This window comes from Aricia agestis, chromosome 11 (assembly GCF_905147365.1).
Source record: "Aricia agestis chromosome 11, ilAriAges1.1, whole genome shotgun sequence".
Lineage (NCBI taxonomy): Eukaryota > Metazoa > Arthropoda > Insecta > Lepidoptera > Lycaenidae > Aricia > Aricia agestis.
Window position 1 is genome coordinate 10905663 of NC_056416.1, and position 18403 is coordinate 10924065.

Sequence of the window (18403 nt, forward strand, 5' to 3'; positions counted from 1 at the left end):
TGATCTCTTCGCTAGTTTCATCCCTGTATCTCAAAAAAACACCGCAATCCATATTTTGCCCATTTCCTTTTTTATAGGAATGTGGATGTATTTGTCGGCGACTGTATCTTGCGTAACGAAACTCATCGCGAGGGCACTTGTATGGAGAGGTTAAGCGTAAAGAGAGAGCTGACGACGTTCTCTACTTAGCCCTTGTTTATGAAACTTACTTATATGAAATATATTTTAGTTTAGACAGGAGGTATCATCGCGTCCGACACACACTTAACGGTGTTGGTTAACTGTCTGGTTGCTATATAAGAGGTTCGGAATTAGAACCTGTACGCTTTTGGCGTAGCAACCGAGTACATGTACTGATAATATCTAAGCTGTGACCTACCTGCTCATAGCATATAATATTCCCACTAAAAGTCTTAAACGAGGTCGATCATAATTCCAACAAAGAAAGAAGTTTACGAGAAATAAATTTTCAGAATCTTCCCGAACAACAAAGGAATGATTTAAACTTTGACGAAGTCTCTATTGATGTTACCCGGTGAAAATGTTGCGAGAACGTTGTTACAGATATCGGGTTTTTCCACCCCACTGTAAACATCCCCCTGTCACCGCCGAGCCCCTAATCCTCAGACAGGCGTGGTCGCTATCTGATACTTCGCATCGGCGACCTTTGCAGTTACTATTATCTTTGGAAACACAGCAATAATGAGTTGTAAAGTAAGGAAGAGTCTTAACGGAAATCCATACTTTTTTACTAATATTATAAATGCGCGAAAGTGTGTCTGTCTGTCTGTCTATTATCTTTTCACGCCCAAACCGCTCATCCGATTTTGCTAAAATTGATTAAAGAGATACTTTGAGTCCCGGGAAAGGACGTAGGATACTTTTCAATCCGAAAAAATGTACGGTTCCCGCGCGATGAACGAATTTTGGCACAATGGAGTTGCGGGCGTCATCTAGTAATATTATTAAATGCGAAAGTGTTTACTTCTTCACGGCCAAACCGCTGAACCGATTTTGCTAAAATTTTGTACTTTGAGTCCCAGGAAAGGATAGGATACTTTTTATCCCGGCAAATTGTACGCGCGATTAAAGAATTTTGGCGCAACGGAGTTGCAGGCATTATCTAGTACGAAATATTTATTTACAGAGCCTAAGTGAGTTGATATTGTTGGTACGTTATTTCCCCAGGGGCTAGGTCAAAGTACTTTAGCACTAGTTGTCGATTTTCACGAAACGTAAATATTGTCGCGTTTTTCCCTTTGGGGAACACACGTAGGAAATCAGAGTCACAGGGCCATCTTTAGGATTTATAATAATAAGTCAATGCACATTCAGAATGAAAGAAAAAAATGTTCGCCCAATGTAAGAAAAATAAACAAAAGTTTCATCAGATTGTGCTCGCGGCATGCCGCACGCGTTATTCTACTCCAATTTTCTCAGTTTCTCTTGGTTTTTCTCATATTTTCCGTATGAAAATTGAATTTCCGCACGTTATAATTGATATTGTTTGATAGGGGGATCACAATGCAGTCCATTAGTGGGCAAATATTTGTACATTTGTCACCGTCAGCCGCGAGTCGGGACCGGACGCGGCGCCGCTCAAAATTATAATTGCTTTTAAAACAAACCATTAATAACATTAAACTAGGAAGTGGATTTGGAGGAGAAATGGCGCTTTCGAGTTAAATGTCAATGTTCAAGAGACTCGCCGAGTTGAACCTTATTTATTGTGCACTTCAAAATCGCCCTAGAAAATGTTCTACCAAACGCTGAGAATAGGCTAAAGAGACAATAGAAATGATTGAGATAAATAAATTCTAAGTAAGATTTATAAGATATGTACGTATACTTACCACTGTATAAAATAACATATTAAAATGTTGTTGTTTATTGCGTAAAATAACACATTAAAAGTTATTCATCAAAACGATGAAATGACTCTTTTAATCTAGACATAACTAAGTTTCCTAGCTTTTATAAGGACTATTCAGTATACATGTAAGAGAAATATTCCCTAGAGTTACAAGAAGGAACCTTACCCTTTACAACGCCACGCCTTGAAAGGAAAATCCTTAGAAAACTCCGAATTCACATTTTCATGTCATCATGAAGCGAGCTTAAAGCGTTCGTAAGGAAAAACACGTATAAAACATGATATACGGTTACAACAATTTCGTCGGCGACAACATGAAATATCATATCCCTGGCCCCGATTCTCATACCTCGAATTTACTGTAATCCTAGGCAGTCTTAGGGCCGATCCACAAGTACCACAACCACACCACGTCGCAAACGACAAAATGCCGTCAAGCAGTGGTTACGTGTGAATAGTGTCAATGCAGTTTTTTGTAGTTGCGTTGTGGTACCGACAAAATGTCGCCAGTAGTTGCGATGTGGTTACGTACGAAATTCAATGAAACGGAGGGGGGGGAAGAGCGCGGGCGGTGTGCGCGCACTGTCATTGCATCGACGCATCACGCAACGTTGTGGTTGCGATGTGGTCGGCCACTAATTCGCTTGTGGTTGCGATGTGGTCGGTATCACACAAGTGGTCGACAACAACTGCAAAATGTGGTACGTGTGAAGTCATATTTACAATAAGAAATATACGCCCGACCACGTGGTGTGGTTGTGGTTGTGGTACGTGTGGGTTGGCCCCTCGCGCGTGTACCGTGAATCGTAGACATTATTGTGTATTCGAGCCTGCGATCGAAACGGCATCCAAGTTATGAAAATCGGGACCCTGTGCGGGATTGGAAGTACCAATGTCCTTTGTTCTACCTCACGTGCAAAAGCTTTTTATTATCGGCACATCCTTACGAGACAGCGACTACACAATCTCTACTTTATGATCTTTGTAACTGAGTTCCAAATGGAATGACTCCTAATCTACCGTTCCCTGTTATTTTACGATGCACAGTATTACAAAAAGGATAATGTAATTTTATAGAAATTTGGTGTTTTATGAATTAAGAATATGATCGAGGCCGAGGGGGAAGGAAAATCCACGTTATCGAAGAAGATTTTTAATGATCATAAATGTCGTCAAGGTATATGTTGTATGAAAGCAATAATTATATTTTTAAAATAAATGTTGAGCTTAATTGGATCAATTTCTTACAATTCGGTCCAAGACTACAATAAAATATTTAAAAACGTAAATCTTTCGTCTACCAGGATAAAAGTTTATGTTTCATTTTATAGCTTCACAGCATCATTTACAACCATTAAATCAACCATGAATTTACAATGTTATCTGAATAAATCCCTCGTTAAGGTTTTATTGTAAAGTAGCTTATTGCCATTATTTCTCTTGTACGTAATACAAAAGAAAGCCTCCGTTTGTCCTACGAAAATGCGTCAAAAAATTTATGTTACCGAACGAACGGTAGTGGCTACAAGCATTTCAAATTACTTTTCTGTTAACATGTTTCATATACAAAAGACAATAACCGCAATAGCATTTAATATGACCGCGCGCGGCGCGCATGCTGCGTGTGATAGACAGCCACGTAATGAATTCCATGAAGTGGGCTGTCGGCCCGAGCCCTCGTGCCGCTGGAATGTGACACGAGCACGAGTGTCGGCGACCACTGATGCCCGTCTAACGCCCGTCTGCAATGCACTCATCGGAATATTCACGCGCGCGCCAATTAAATTCGTTCCCCCCCGGCTACCAATATCCCCGGCCGGCTGCACGTCGATTCCCACCACAATAAGCTCCGTTACGTAAAGCTCGAACAAAAAAGTGCTAAAATACTTCAGTATTTGTAAACAACAAGTGGAGCGAAAAACATTTCAATTCAGAATGCGAATGCAGTTGGAGCCGTGCCAGGGTTTTACTGCGCTTTTATCTTCTGTCACCTAACTCAATAACGACGCGTTTACGTGTCGCGTCTCGTAATGATGACGATATATTATGTCTGATCGTCTCGTTTCCTTCGCAGGAGCCGCCCTGGGCGTCGAGGTTCACTTCGAGAACAAGGACAGCGGGTTCTTCATCAAGCACACGGCGCGATGGAACGGCGCGGGCCCCCCGCCGGAGCCGATGGGCACAGCCCTCCCGGGCGCGCTGCTGTCCCTAGATCGGTTCACCGTCCTGCAGGGCTCGGCGCCGGCGTCCGTCCGCGCCACCTACGGTCCATTCTCGACGAAGCAGACGGTCCCCGCCCGCTACGCCGTCCCCGATCCCCTAGAGCCCCCGAAACGTAACGCCTCCCTCATCGAGCTGCAAGATGCGACGGCTCACCGACTTGATGTGTCGGCGCATCTCGTGTTCAGGGAGCTTCCCAGAGATGCTCCAGTTCTGAGGGTTCTGTTTCACACGGGAGGTGAGGGAGCGCGGAGAGCGGCCGCTCGACCTCGGCGGGTGTGCATTACCCTCCACGCGAGCCTCGGTACCAAAACCCTGACGACGACCTGCGGGCCCGAGGGCGAGGAGGGGGCCTGCCTGGCCGAGCTGACGGTGCCAGCGGCCTGGTGGCCCGCGGACGGGAAGGGAAAGAGACCCCCTCGAACTATGAAGCTGGCGTACAGCGCGGCGGAGGCGAGCAGCGGGGAAACCGGCGAGGGTATTTGCGGCAAAGTGTCGGTTCAGCCGGCCTGGCCTCTGGGCACTGTTACCCTGGTCGGGGCTCGGGCGGGGTATAGAGAGTCCCGAGCCGGGGACTCGGCTCTGCTACTACCGAGAGCCCCCCTCTACCCGCACTTCCGGTTCCACCTGCCGTTCGTTGTTCGACGAGATTCTGGCCACACCATTGGACATGTTGTTATAAGGTTAGTACAAACTACAAAACCACTTCCAAACTATTTATATTTTAAGTTACTGAGTAGTTTTTAAAGTAAATATTATTTAAGTAAACTTCGATATTATCCGTGTCTTGCCGATATCGCTTTTCCGCCTATCTACCCAAAATGTTTATTCGCTTGCGGCGCATAAGGAGCCGTTTTATTCTCGCTCCGCACATCACCTGCTCCGAAACTTCAGCCAATGTATCCTGTTCCTACTTTTGAATTATGAGTCTGGGGCGCCGCGCCGGAATATCGCCGCGAATCTTGGGAATGAAAATATATTGCGATGTCATTTACTTTATATCGGGCTTAGGTCTACCAGCTCCGATAATCGACACTCGAATTTATCGGTTCGCCAATCTTAATCGTGGAGTTTATGGATGCTATAAAGTAGCAAACCTGTTTTAAGTTCCCAGGATTTAAGCGACATTGTACCCCTGAGTATTCTAATGGAGTAAAAGTTATTTCGATTTGTCATTACATTTCTCTGCTAAATACATATAATCAAAGTTACTAGGAAGTTTATTAGACAGCAACTCTATTGGTGGAAAGTGGAAACCTATCATTCTTGCTTCTAATAACTACGCTTTTGTGAACACACCAATAGAGTTGAGCTGTCTAATAAACTTCCTTGTAATTGATTATATGGATTTAATAGATAAATGTAATGACAAATCGAAATAATTTTTACTCCATACTAAGTACATATTTTGAAGCTGTTGGCGTACCGAATCAATAAATCAATATAGTCATTCAGAGGCAATACTCTGGTCGAAATTGACAATAAGACATTGAACATTTTGCTTTTTACCGGCTGACCAATTCAAACAGTTGCCAACCTTATATCTTCAAGGATCTATTTTTCAGTCTTTTTTTATTTACGCCTTTATAAAAAAGTGTTCATTTTCCAGAATGAAGGTGAAGTCGGGTCTGCGGCTGGTGAGCGTGTCCGCGGCGAGCTCGCAGTGGGCGGTTACGGCGGAGGTGAAGCCGCGCGCCGCCACCGTCACCGCCACGCGCCTCGAGCAGCCGCTGCGGGATGACGATGGCCTTAACAAGTTAGTATATTAGTGACAAAGACCAGGATATATTAGTAGTTGAACGTGTCCGCGGCGAGCTCGCAGTGGGCGGTCACGGCGGAGGTGAAGCCGCGCGCTGCCACCGTCACCGCCATGCGCCTCGAGCAGCCGCTGCGGGATGACGATGGCCTTAACAAGTTAGTATATTGGTGACAATGACCCGGATATATTAGTAGTTGAGCAAGTGCGCGGCGAGCTCGCAGTGGGCGGTCACGGCGGAGGTGAAGCCGCGCGCCGCCACCGTCCACGTCACCTCCACGCACTTGGAACAGCCTCTACGGGATGACGATGGCTTTAACAAGTTAGTATATTTCTATGGTCCGCGCCTCCGTGGTCTAGTGGTATAGAGCGCGGCTCTTGACTCGGAGGGCATGGGTTCGATTCCCGCGTTGGAAACATGTTATTTCCAAGTTTGGTTAGGACAATGCAGGCTGATCACCTGATTGTCTGACAAGTAAGATGATCCATGCGTCGGATGGGCATGTAAAAAGTCGGTCCTGCGCCTGATCTCTCGCCAGTCGTGTCGGTCGTCCGTCCCACTGGGTTATGAGAGTAAAGGTATAGAGAGTGCTCTTGTGTACTGCGCACACACTTGGACACTATAAATTACTCCTGCGTAGCTGGCCTGGTTTCAATGAAACCGGCCACCGTCACCGAAACCGGTGTGGGAGCTATTATTATTATTATTATATTTCTATGGTATAATGTGCGCTTTTATAATTATGACGTGGCGGTATTATCGTGGACGTCCGCGGTAAAACGATAACATAGGGAAGTAAAATGTATAGAAATATAATATGAAGACGCTTTTAAATTTCCGTCGATGATAGCTTTTTAACGTGCACGTTAGAGGACATCACGACGTCTACAGTCTACACTCTTCTGGACCGCAAAAAACGCCCGCAGTGCGTAAAATCAAAAGGGCATTTACGATTTAATTGATTTAATAGCCTTGACGCTTGATAAGTTAATATGTTGGGTACCCGTTAAAACAGAGCAGCAATGGATTTAATCTATATATCATCATAAATCTTAAATTGAGTAAACTAATTAAAACAAATATGACTACGAAAAACAATAAGATGAATGACACTTTTCTGTCGATATTTGTCTCCCTTCGGAACGCAGATTGTGGTCATTGATACCGACAAACTGACGACAATGATCATTTCTATGAATGCCAGTGATATATTATTATTGCGTAGCTGTACTTAGACGATCACCACTTTCTATCAGTTATGGCGCTGATTTGTTTTTGCTATCATTATGACCGATGATGGATGAGGTGATGGAAAATTAATGACATGCACTTGCGTCACTCGACGACTGGCTAATTGAATGGGCCTTTGCCAATTAGGAGTGAGAACCTTTAGTATTTAATATTATATGTTTGCACGCTAAATTGCGTTTTATGCTATCGAAACTATGTTAAATTCTAAGGGTGGGTTGCACCAGAGGCGTGGTTAAAGTTAAAGTTATGGTCAAAGTTATGGTTATAGTTAAGGCTAACTTTAACCTTAACTTTGACCACAGAATTTGACAGATGACAGCTGGTCCGACAAGGCTATAAATGAACGTGGGCGGGGGCGCTGCTGGTAAAGGAAAACTGTCAAAAATGGCGTTTTTGTATGATGACAGCGTTAGTTCCTTTTTTCGTCACATTCATCTAAAGCCTTGTCGAGCTCAAGGTTATGGCTAAATATGGCGTCCATTTTTGACTTTAACCAAAGATTTGACATTTTGCATTGTAGTTATAGTTAAAGTTATAGTTAAAATTACAGTTATAGTTAAAGTAAGTTGGTGCAACCCACCCTAAAACAAATGAAATAAAAACTTTAATGTTGACTGAATTTATACTATACGCGGGAATTATACTTTTATTTTTCGGTATAAAACTATCCTTTCCCGGTACTCAAAGTTTTTCCTTACCTAATTTCAACAGAATTGTTTCAGCGTGAAGAGGTCATAAACAGTCTAGATGTAAATTGTAAATTATAAGTCATGACATAATACAGATAACCTATACTAAACAGTTTCCTAATACCGCCAAGTCATTATAATCGGGCCCATTAGGGGGACAATCAAAAAGCTAACATTTTACTATATTGGCAAATGATACTATTATTGGCAAAATGTCAATGTCTGTCCGTGGTTGCGTAATGTTTGTAAAAAAGGGTGGGTTAGCCCACTATGCCCTTAATGCCTTTCGAAGAATCTTGCCCTACCCAATATTGGAACTGGTGTCACTTGACAAGGGTCGACTCGAGTAGGATCTTCGATGCTTAAGATTGGAGTACACTTATTATTTTTCCTGGTAAGCATCAGCAGCAAGCTAAAGTCTAAAATTACAGGCATAGGGTGAACATGACTAGTGATTGGACAGTACTAGTCATTAGACAGAGCACAAACACACTATATATTTTATTAAGGTTGCTTTGAAAACTACCTGTTTTTCTTAAAAATCAGGCGTTCTATTACTTTAAAAACAGGCAGTTTTTAAAGAAACCTTAAGAGGATACACCAGGGGCGAGAGAAATTGAAAATAGGTATTTGAAAATGTATTGCTGTCTCACCAATCTCAAGTCTCCCACCGCAGAGCGCGATAAGGACAACACGACAAAAGTTCTAATAAAAGAACAGAAAATCTTCGATTCGTTGTCCGCTGATTCCTTCTCCAAAACTTAACCGATTTAAGTACTTTTTTCATTAAGAATTAAAACAAGGCTTGAGCTGTGTTCATATGTTTTATTTTTTTGTATATTCTGGCCAGTTTTGTTTTCTGAGGGTTTGAACACAGAGGAAAATCTGGCCATTTTTTTTTTGGGTTTTTGGACGTTCTTATCTTTTTTAATAATAATATTATGAAAAAAAAAGAAAACATAGGGACATGCTAATAGTGGCCATAGATATTCAGGAAAAAAATCATAACTCTACCGGCATTATCCAGGGAGGAAACAGGGGACAGCGTTTGTATGGAAAAACGGCGGTGTGGACTCCTCTTAATAAATATTGTGTTTTTATGCTCTGTCCAATGACTAGTACTGTCCAATGTACTAGTCATTTACCCTACATAAAAATATTACAAAATTGAATCTGAAAAATCTAAATTACAAAATTCGAAGACATTATTTCCGAACCAAGTAGTGAAAATTTTATAGTACGGAATTTTTCAATTTGTTGTTTCTGAAGCTATAATATTTTTATTAATATTCAAGCTTTAAACTTATAATAATTAAGTTGAATATTAAACTGTGGTAGTTTATGTGCGAAATGCGGTTTTATCGAGCGAGCGAATTGGCAAAGTGGGGCGAAAATGAAACTTATTGTTTGCTGTTTCGAAGTTAACCTATTCAAGCGGCTTTTGGCCGAGACTCAAAAACGGCAAACGGCGCAAAATCGTCGTTCAGATTAATTAACTTAATAAACTACTAGAACCTTTTCGTTGTTGTCTAGTTTACATATTTGCAAATGCATAGAGTTCTACTTTCTAGCTCTGTAAAAACGAACATTGTTTTTGTTTCCAGTAAAACAATTGCTTATGTATTCACAAGGAAAACAGGGGAGAATATAATTACTATATTTTTCTAGCGGTAATTATTAGACTTTGAATTACATTAAAGTTTTTTCGAATTATATACGTGGAATGTATATTTTAATTTGAATATCCAATTAAAACTTCAAAACTAACACCTAAGCCGCATATAACGGGAGAGAGAGCTTATAAAAATAAGAAACATCCTATTTCCACAATTCAGTCCAGTGGTAGTGGAGTCCAGACCTTTTGTAAACAAACCGCAGAACAAAAAGATAGTGACTACATTTCTAGAATCTGTGATACGAGTACAAGCCTTTTCTTTCAAACACAATTTCTTTGCCCAGAGATGCAGAGGAAGCCACCGGCGCCGGAGGTCCAGGCTGGGAGGAGATCCTCACCTGGCTGGTTGAAGTGGGCGCGGAGGGGGAGGGAGACACGGAGGCCTCCGAGGGGGAGTCGGGACGGGGCTCCGCTCGCATCAGCTGGTCCGCCAAGATAACGTCATCAGCCAGCCCAGCGTCCACCACAGAGGAGATGCCCCATGAGCACAAGATCAGCACCAGATTGGATATTGAGAAGGACGATATACAAGCCGTGCTACCGATTTCTAAGGTAAGTGATGTTAACCGTTACTAATGGATATTATTCAGAAGCTAAGTAGAAACCCCAAAAGCTTTGCTAAATAAAAAAACAAATCGATCTACAAAGGCAGAGTAATCGTTGAACATTCCAAAAATATACCTACTCCTTTTTAAAAGTCGGTTAAAAATTCGGTCTCATGTAATCAAAAGAGGTCTTAATTTCAAACCGAGTTGAGAGAGTACGACAGAGAGATAATTCACTGTGATACTCGGATGACGGCAAAGCTTCGCGGTGGACAGCCGGCGTTGGGGGCTTAGGTTCCGAATTCCCGCTTAAATTATTCTCCTGTCGTAAATAGAAGGTTCTAGAAGCACTATTTTGTAAACTGATGTGTTGATGCTTAGAAAATGTATATAATACTAGCTGTTACTAGCAAACGTTTCTTTGCCATATAAAGTATTTTGCCCGTATTATTTTATTGAAGTGACTAAATAAGTATGTCACCATGGCAACGTCCATCGCTATCCCGTCGCACAAACAATGGTCGCCGTCAGTCTCGAGTTGTAATAATTTACTATTATTTATTCAACAAATGCACTTATCAATAATATAAAAAGTACCCAGTAGCCGATTCTCAGACACACTGAATATGCATATAAAATTTGGTTAAAATCAGTAAAGCCGTTTCGGAGGAGTACGCGGCCTAACATTGTGACACGAGAATTTATATAATAGGTATAAGATTGTAGGATATTATATAGGCAGAAAGTTTGGATAGTTAATGGAATCAGGCGTTACTTTGCGGAAATCCATAGTTTAAATTTAGTTTGTTATTATTTTTAGCAATATTCCGTTTTCGCGGAATATTGCTAAAAATAATAACAAACTAAATTTAGAAAGTTTGGAGCCATTTTGAAACTAATTGAGGACATGGACTTAGTTGCTATCTTTCTCTTATAATACTGGTTGTAACAATACTAAGTGATAAGACTTTAGGGTGTGTATGGGCAACCTTTAAAGAGCTGTGAATATTATCGTTGTGAAAGCAGCAGCTTTTGTATGGGATAATTTAAGGAAAAGTAACTCCGTCAAAAAACATGCTCCATAATACTTGTCAAAAAAGTGTACCTTAGGTACACCTTTCAATACATTTGCAATATTTAGGTGACCTTGAGCGGTACTAGGCATGGCATATTACATGACAGATCAAAAGGAACCAAATTTAAAACGGTAAATAGTATGGGAGTTACGATTCCTTAGTTTTTATTATTCGTAGCATACAAGTCACAAAATAAAATCCCTTTAAGCGTGTTAACTCTATATAACGGATAGGTACATACACACCTAAAAGTATTATCACTTAGTTTTGTTACACCTGTAGGCCAGGATATAAAAGATTTTTTTTTGTCAAAGTAGGTCGTGCTATTTTAGGGTGGGTTGCACTAGAGGCGTTGTTATAGTTAAGATTATGGTTAACGTCAAATACGACGTTACTAGGGATTTGACAGTTCATTTGACATTTTGTTACGGTTTTAAAAGTAAAAGTTATAGTTAAGAGGATACCACAGCGGCTAGAGAAATGAAAAAAAAGTACGTGTAATATCTATAGCTGTCTCCCTTACCTCAAGCCTATACCGCAGAACGCGATAGAGACAACGGCAGAAAATCGAGAAAATCAACGATTCGTTGTCCCCTGATTCCTTCTCCAAAACTTAACCGATTTAAGTACTTTTTTCATTAAAGATTAAAAAAAGGCTTGAGCTGTGTTCCTATGTTTTGCTTTTTTTGTATAATCTATCCAAATCTGTTTTCTGGACGTTTGAACACAGTGGAAAATCTGGCCATTTTTTTGGGTTTTTGAACGTTCATATCTTATTTAATAATTAAATTATGAAAAAAAGGAAAACATAGGGACATTGTATTAGTGGCCGTAGATATTCAGGAAAAAAATTATAACTCTACTAGCATTATCCAGGGAGGAAACAGGGGACAACGTTTGTATGGAAAAAATGGCGGTGTGGAATCCTCTTAAAGAAAGTTGGTGCAACCCACCCTTAGAAATCTTTTCTTGTTTACGTTTTACGTGTGGGTTTTTTATATTTTATACTTATTCCTTACAATTTGTTTTCTAAAAGTGTTAAAGGTTAAAAGAATTAAGAAATATGGACGCTAAAAAACATAACTTCGCTCGAAGTTTTCCTTTACACAAAGAAAATGTGTTTCAATTTGTGAAAATGGTCGACTTTCCTAAATGATTTCCGTTCTATCCTCATAAAAAGCGTCCCACGGAATAAAAATAGAAGTCTTTGTAATTGAAAAGCGATTCCGTTTCTGGGAAGCATTAGTATCGTAACTCGTAAGCAGGTCCCGAAATAGACGAATGTATAACTTCGAAATATTTCCATCGTAATGGTAAACAATATGCGGTAAACTATTTCAGGGCTGCGGGCTGCCACATACTTGAATATTTCATTATTTTAATATTTGATATTATGTTTTTAAATAAAATTAAAGTTAAACTTAATTTTTTTAACAGATGTTAATAAATCTGAATTTTCAAAATAAATGATTATTCAATAATATTTGACCAAATAAACAAACATAATAGTTTTCAAGATTTTCTAAAATGCTGTTGATTTGTCTGAACTAAAAACTAGTGATAGAGGGTAACAAAAATAGCTTTGGTAGTTTGGTGTAATAAGACGTAGTTACCTATGCTTGTACTTACAAGCATACTACTTAGATGGGCTCTTAGTTCTTACCATGTTTATTCAAGTTTACTACGCACTAAAAGTACTGAATTGCTCGTTAAATGCTGCAGGATCGCACATATTGTTTTAAAATTTAAACTTTAAATGCAGGCTGGAAATACCGGAAAGCGCCGAATAAAATATCGCAGAATTCACGTCAAACAATATTTCGCGATTGTTATGGTTCAATAATGACACAAATTATGCACGTCATTATGACGTAGTTACGCAGAATTTCGGGAAGCGATAACGTTAAATTTTAAATGGGGCAAAATGATCCCGAACGTGTCAAATTACAATTAATTGACACTCGCATGCAAATAAATGAACTCCTTTTTCACGATTAATGTTTCAGTTTTATTATTTTTACCCGACTACGACGAAGCACATAGGAGGGTTATGATTTTGACCTGTATGTATGTATTCATCTGTTCCCTCGTAACTTTAAAACTACTAATCCGATTTGGACAAATGAGGTGTAATTGGAAGCTTCTTGATCGTCCGCCGCGCTGGTTATAGGCTACATGACGTCACGTTAAGAGGAGTCCACTGCCCTTTTTTCCATACAAACGTTGTCCCCTGTTTCCTCTCTGGATAATGCTAGTAGAATTATAATTTTTCTCCTGAATATCTACGACCACTATTACAATGTCCCTATGTTTTCTTTTTTTTTTCATAATTCAATTATTAAATAAGAATAAGAAACATAGGAACACAGCTCAAGCCTTTCTCATCTTTAAAGTAAAAGTAAATCGGTTAAGTTTTGGAGAAGGAATCAGGGGACAACGAAACGTTGATTTTATGCAGTTGTCTCTATCGCGTTCTGCGGTATATGCTTGAGGTAAGGAAGACACAGCTATAGATATTACACGTACTTTTTTTTCATTTCTCTAGCCCCTGGTGTATCCTCTTAAATTGACTGTAGTGCCATCTAGGGGACATAAAGGAAAGGACAAAAAAATATATATTTCTTGACGGTGTCGTGTGGGGTATCAAAATATGAAAGAGCTTTGTTAGCACATTTCAAATATGTAAGCATTATTAATTATTAGCTATTTCTTACGGGTTTGCCTGCTATCACCTGATAATTGCAAAATTTTATAAAATGAGTTCAATACAATATGAAACAATAAATAATTATCCTTGATCATTTGAGGAATTATCTTGGTTAAGAAATTTATCGAGCGAATCGCAGCCCCAATAAATTTAAATAAAAATAAAGTTAAAGAAACTAAAACCCGACTGCTAAAACACGCTCTAAAAATTACGAAACAAGAAAATAGTAATGGAAGTTCAAAGGATAGCCGTGGTCGTATGCCCTTTATTTTTATTAATTTTAGTGTTCACATTATTGTGCCTCTAGTTATAAAATAGTTTCAATAAATTTAACGAACAAAATACTGTGAAAGCATTTTGCGTAGATCGGAATACGAATAATAATAATAATTGATGAATTTTCGGGTAGTTTTATAATTTCAGCAAGTTTGACATCTATCACCTCAGTCCATCCGTAACCGCAGCTATTGAAAAGTTACCGAAACGTGCGGATTAAGAAATGTGTGTAGCGAAAAAACCGTACCTATGTTTCTTAAAACGTTATGAACAAGAATGTCTTGTAAAATATATAGTTTACAAAATATCATATGACAAAATGTAGTCAGTTATACCTACATTACAAATTAGGATGTTACGGCCTCTCCATTTCTGCTTATGATAGAATACATAATGAATATATTATACAGTGGGTAAGGTAAGGTAACAAAAATAAGTGATAATACTTTAGGGTGTGTTAGTGTTCCTTGTAGAGAGTTCATTGTGAAAGTAGCAGCTCTGAAAGACGAATTTTTTTTTTCACTTTTGTATGGGCAAGGGCCCGAGCGTCACGAGATTCCCTGGATACAAAAGTAAAAAAAAAATGATCTTTCAGCACTGCTACTTTCACAGTGAACTCTCTACAAGGAACACGTATACACCTTATAGTATCATTACTTTTGTTACATTTACATTTGTTTTTGTTACATTTTTTATCACTTATTTTTGTTACAAAAAGAAAGTTTAATTAGTACATATATATTTTAGTATTTCGATCGAAGATTTTTGACTGAACTAACCTTACATTGCCAGCGTCGAGCGAAACGGGAATAAACCAGGACACAGGCGAAATAAATTGGTGTTCCCAATACGGGTTAGTTTGTTTGACGTGTCCACAAAGTGGAGTACTAACTTCATTGGCTCGACCAGTGTTGTTTCGGTTATATGGACTGTTTGGTCAATCTATCCACAATTTCCATGGGTTGATTTTCTTCACAGTTATGTATTGTGTGAATTTCCTTACAATATGTTAGCGTTTATAAGTCACACATATATATTTTAGTATTTCGATCGAAGATTTTTGACTGAACTAACCTTACATTGCCAGCGTCGAGCGAAACGGGAATAAACCAGGACACAGGCGAAATAAATTGGTGTTCCCAATACGGGTTAGTTTGTTTGACGTGTCCACAAAGTGGAGTACTAACTTCATTGGCTCGACCAGTGTTGTTTCGGTTATATGGACTGTTTGGTCAATCTATCCACAATTTCCATGGGTTGATTTTCTTCACAGTTATGTATTGTGTGAATTTCCTTACAATATGTTAGCGTTTATAAGTCACACATATATATTTTAGTATTTCGATCGAAGATTTTTGACTGAACTAACCTTACATTGCCAGCGTCGAGCGAAACGGGAATAAACCAGGACACAGGCGAAATAAATTGGTGTTCCCAATACGGGTTAGTTTGTTTGACGTGTCCACAAAGTGGAGTACTAACTTCATTGGCTCGACCAGTGTTGTTTCGGTTATATGGACTGTTTGGTCAATCTATCCACAATTTCCATGGGTTGATTTTCTTCACAGTTATGTATTGTGTGAATTTCCTTACAATATGTTAGCGTTTATAAGTCACACCAGCCCGACTCTGCTAATTTTCCAAACGTATTACGTAGGTACTTAATATTCAGTTCAAAAGTGATATACATAATACAGTACATACTCCCAAATTAATAATGCGCGTGGAAATCTTCGCTAACTGTCGTAATCACGAAAACACCCGAATCTATGAAACGTAAGAGCCCCAAACAATGCACTTGCATTTTGCACCTTGTTCAAAGGAAATGGAAGTAAATACCGTACAGCAGGTGGCTGTCCGGTGTCGCCAGTCCGCCAATAAGTGCTATAACTCACCGGGGCAAAGCCATCGCGGCGATACCATGGTCACGTCCAAGCAATGTCAGGCGCCTCTACGTCGCTGCAAAGCGCTGTTTTTCTTAAAGAGTTTAAAACAGCTCTTGCAGCGACGTCTTCCGACGCTCGGGAAATACGACCGTTGCCGAAAAATTACGACTATGCGCATTATTACTCGACGACTTCGACGACCTCTGTGGCTCAGGTGAGCGCGTCGGTAGCTCAAGCCGGAGGTCGCGGGTTCGAATCCCGCCGACGGAACAAAGAGTTTTCAAAGTTCCCGGGTCTGGATGTGTATTAAATATGTGTATGATATAATAAAAATCTTAAATATATGTATAGTATAAAAGTATTAAATATATTTCCGTTGTTTGGTACCTGTAACACAAGTCCTTCAGGTACTTAGCACGGGGCCAGACTGACGTGGTGTGAAGCGTCCATAGATATTATTATTATTACTTTGGGAGCACTGTACCATGTTGACTCTACCGACTATTCTATGCAGATAGCCATTGCGTGTTTGGTTCTAATGTTTAGATATTTAAATTTAAATCCATTCCGTGTGGTCCAATTTGTTTGTCTAATTTAAATATTGTAACTGTAATGTTTTGTATCTATTATACGTGTAGATAACCAGTCAGTGGTCCATTTGAACCGGCTGATGGATTAACCTGCCACATCCATCTTATCGGGGACTTAAGCTGTCCGTTTATTGTAATTAAAAATATTTTTTTCTTGCTTTCGGCCTTTTTTAATGATCAATCCATCTTTTTTAATTATACTGATTAAGTAAAAATAGTTTGGGTATCAATTTGATAGATAATTTGTAATAACAGGCTTAGGCACACAGGTCTATTTTTGTTAAAAACTATAATTTTATTTGTAGGATTACCATAATTAGTATAGTTTGTTTGAATAAAATCTTGCAGCAAAAATTTAAAGCACGTATAATAATATTAGATATAATATTCTACCGACTAGACTAAAACGTCGTACCCAATCTCTAAGTTTAATCATGCAATATTAACTAAATATAGTAAATTATTGAGTAGGTACATAATTCATAAGTTTAAATCAGGATTAAGTCTCTCCAAGTAGGCCAAACTAAGGTATCTCGGGTAACTACTAAATAACCAAATTTTGTGACGCGTAAAATGCCATCCTGTACATTAAGAAAATTTACCGGCATGCCCTGAAGTTCAGGACATTCAAGAGAAATGGGTCTGGACTCTGGGGTGACTTGAATACTAATACTAAAATAAAATAAACTAAAATAAAATGCTGACTATTATCTAAACGATAATAGTCAGCATTTTATTTTAGTCTAGTAGTATTTTTATTAACTTGTGTTATTATAATTCTAGTCTAGTCTAGTTTAATCGCACGCACACAAACACCGTACCGAAGTTGGCATGGCAACGCCGCACCGCTGTGACGGTTGGAGTGGGGTGTTAGGTTTTCTTATTACGGGATTTCTTGATTCGTCAAAAAAACTAATCGTATATTTTCCTTAGTCTATGCTAATCATAAAATTGTCCACAGAACTGGGAGGTCCTGAACACCGCGGTGCTGACGGGTCGGCAGGTGTCTGCAGCGCTGAAGGTGCTCATCGTGTCGCAGGCGGGACAGGTGGCTGACGTCACGCTGCAAAGCTCCTGTCACTCCGAGGACGAGAGCGTGCTTAAGGTCTGTTGTTTTTTTTTATAGAACGGTCCGGATGGGTTTTGCCATAAAGGCGAAAGATGTACTTCGAACGGGGGCAGAAACGTAAATGTAGAGTCTCTAGTCAATCTCCTCCATTTGCAGAACAATCTACATTGCACTGCAAATGAAGGTGTAGCGTGACGATGTCGCTTAGGGTAAATTCAGACCGCAACGCGACGCGTAGATGCATTTCTAAAGTATGGATTTGACAGATTCGCAAGACGTCTCACGCAATTGAAATCTGTCAATTCAGTACAAATTTGGAAATGCATCTACGCGTTGCGTTGCAGTCTGAATTGACCCGGCGTATTTGTACTATCCGAGAAATTATTCATAGGCGGACCTACGCAAGTTGGTGGCGTTATGTCAAACCCAGCCGACAGTTTACGACCAACATTGAATTGACATAAACCAACCAAATAACGTAAGGCCGTCAACTGCCTATGAGTGTCTATGAATCAATTTATTCGATGGTACCTCGAACAGGGGGTAGAGATGTAGAGTCTCTAGTCATCCTCCATTTGCAGTACAATCTACATTGCACTACAAATGAAGGTACAGCGTGACGATGTCGCTTACACTTGGAATATGTTTCCATTAGTCTATTTCAAATTTCGTTGATAAAAATTCTTAATTTTCTCAAGTCATACTTTACTCGAATTTCCTTACCTAAATGTATTTCAGCAGCGTATTCACGTGCCGCTATCTATGTCAGTCATATGACTTTTCCAATGT

At 39.6% G+C, this 18403-nt stretch overlaps 1 protein-coding gene across 4 annotated transcripts in view; it reads left to right on the forward strand.

Moving 5' to 3' along the window:
* LOC121731519 (transmembrane protein 132E) overlaps window positions 1-18403 on the forward strand; it is a 121208-nt gene that overhangs the window by 84216 nt on the left and 18589 nt on the right. For 2 of the 4 annotated variants that reach the window (XM_042120970.1, XM_042120971.1), the window contains exons 2-5: window positions 3948-4776; window positions 5703-5849; window positions 9750-10017; window positions 17507-17650. In XM_042120970.1, the coding sequence (XP_041976904.1) occupies window positions 3948-4776; window positions 5703-5849; window positions 9750-10017; window positions 17507-17650 (1388 nt within the window). Of the gene's footprint in view, window positions 1-3947; window positions 4777-5702; window positions 5850-5928; window positions 6008-6123; window positions 6172-9749; window positions 10018-17506; window positions 17651-18403 lie in introns of those variants that run through there. The other 2 variants (XM_042120972.1, XM_042120973.1) reach the window with 2 other exon arrangements.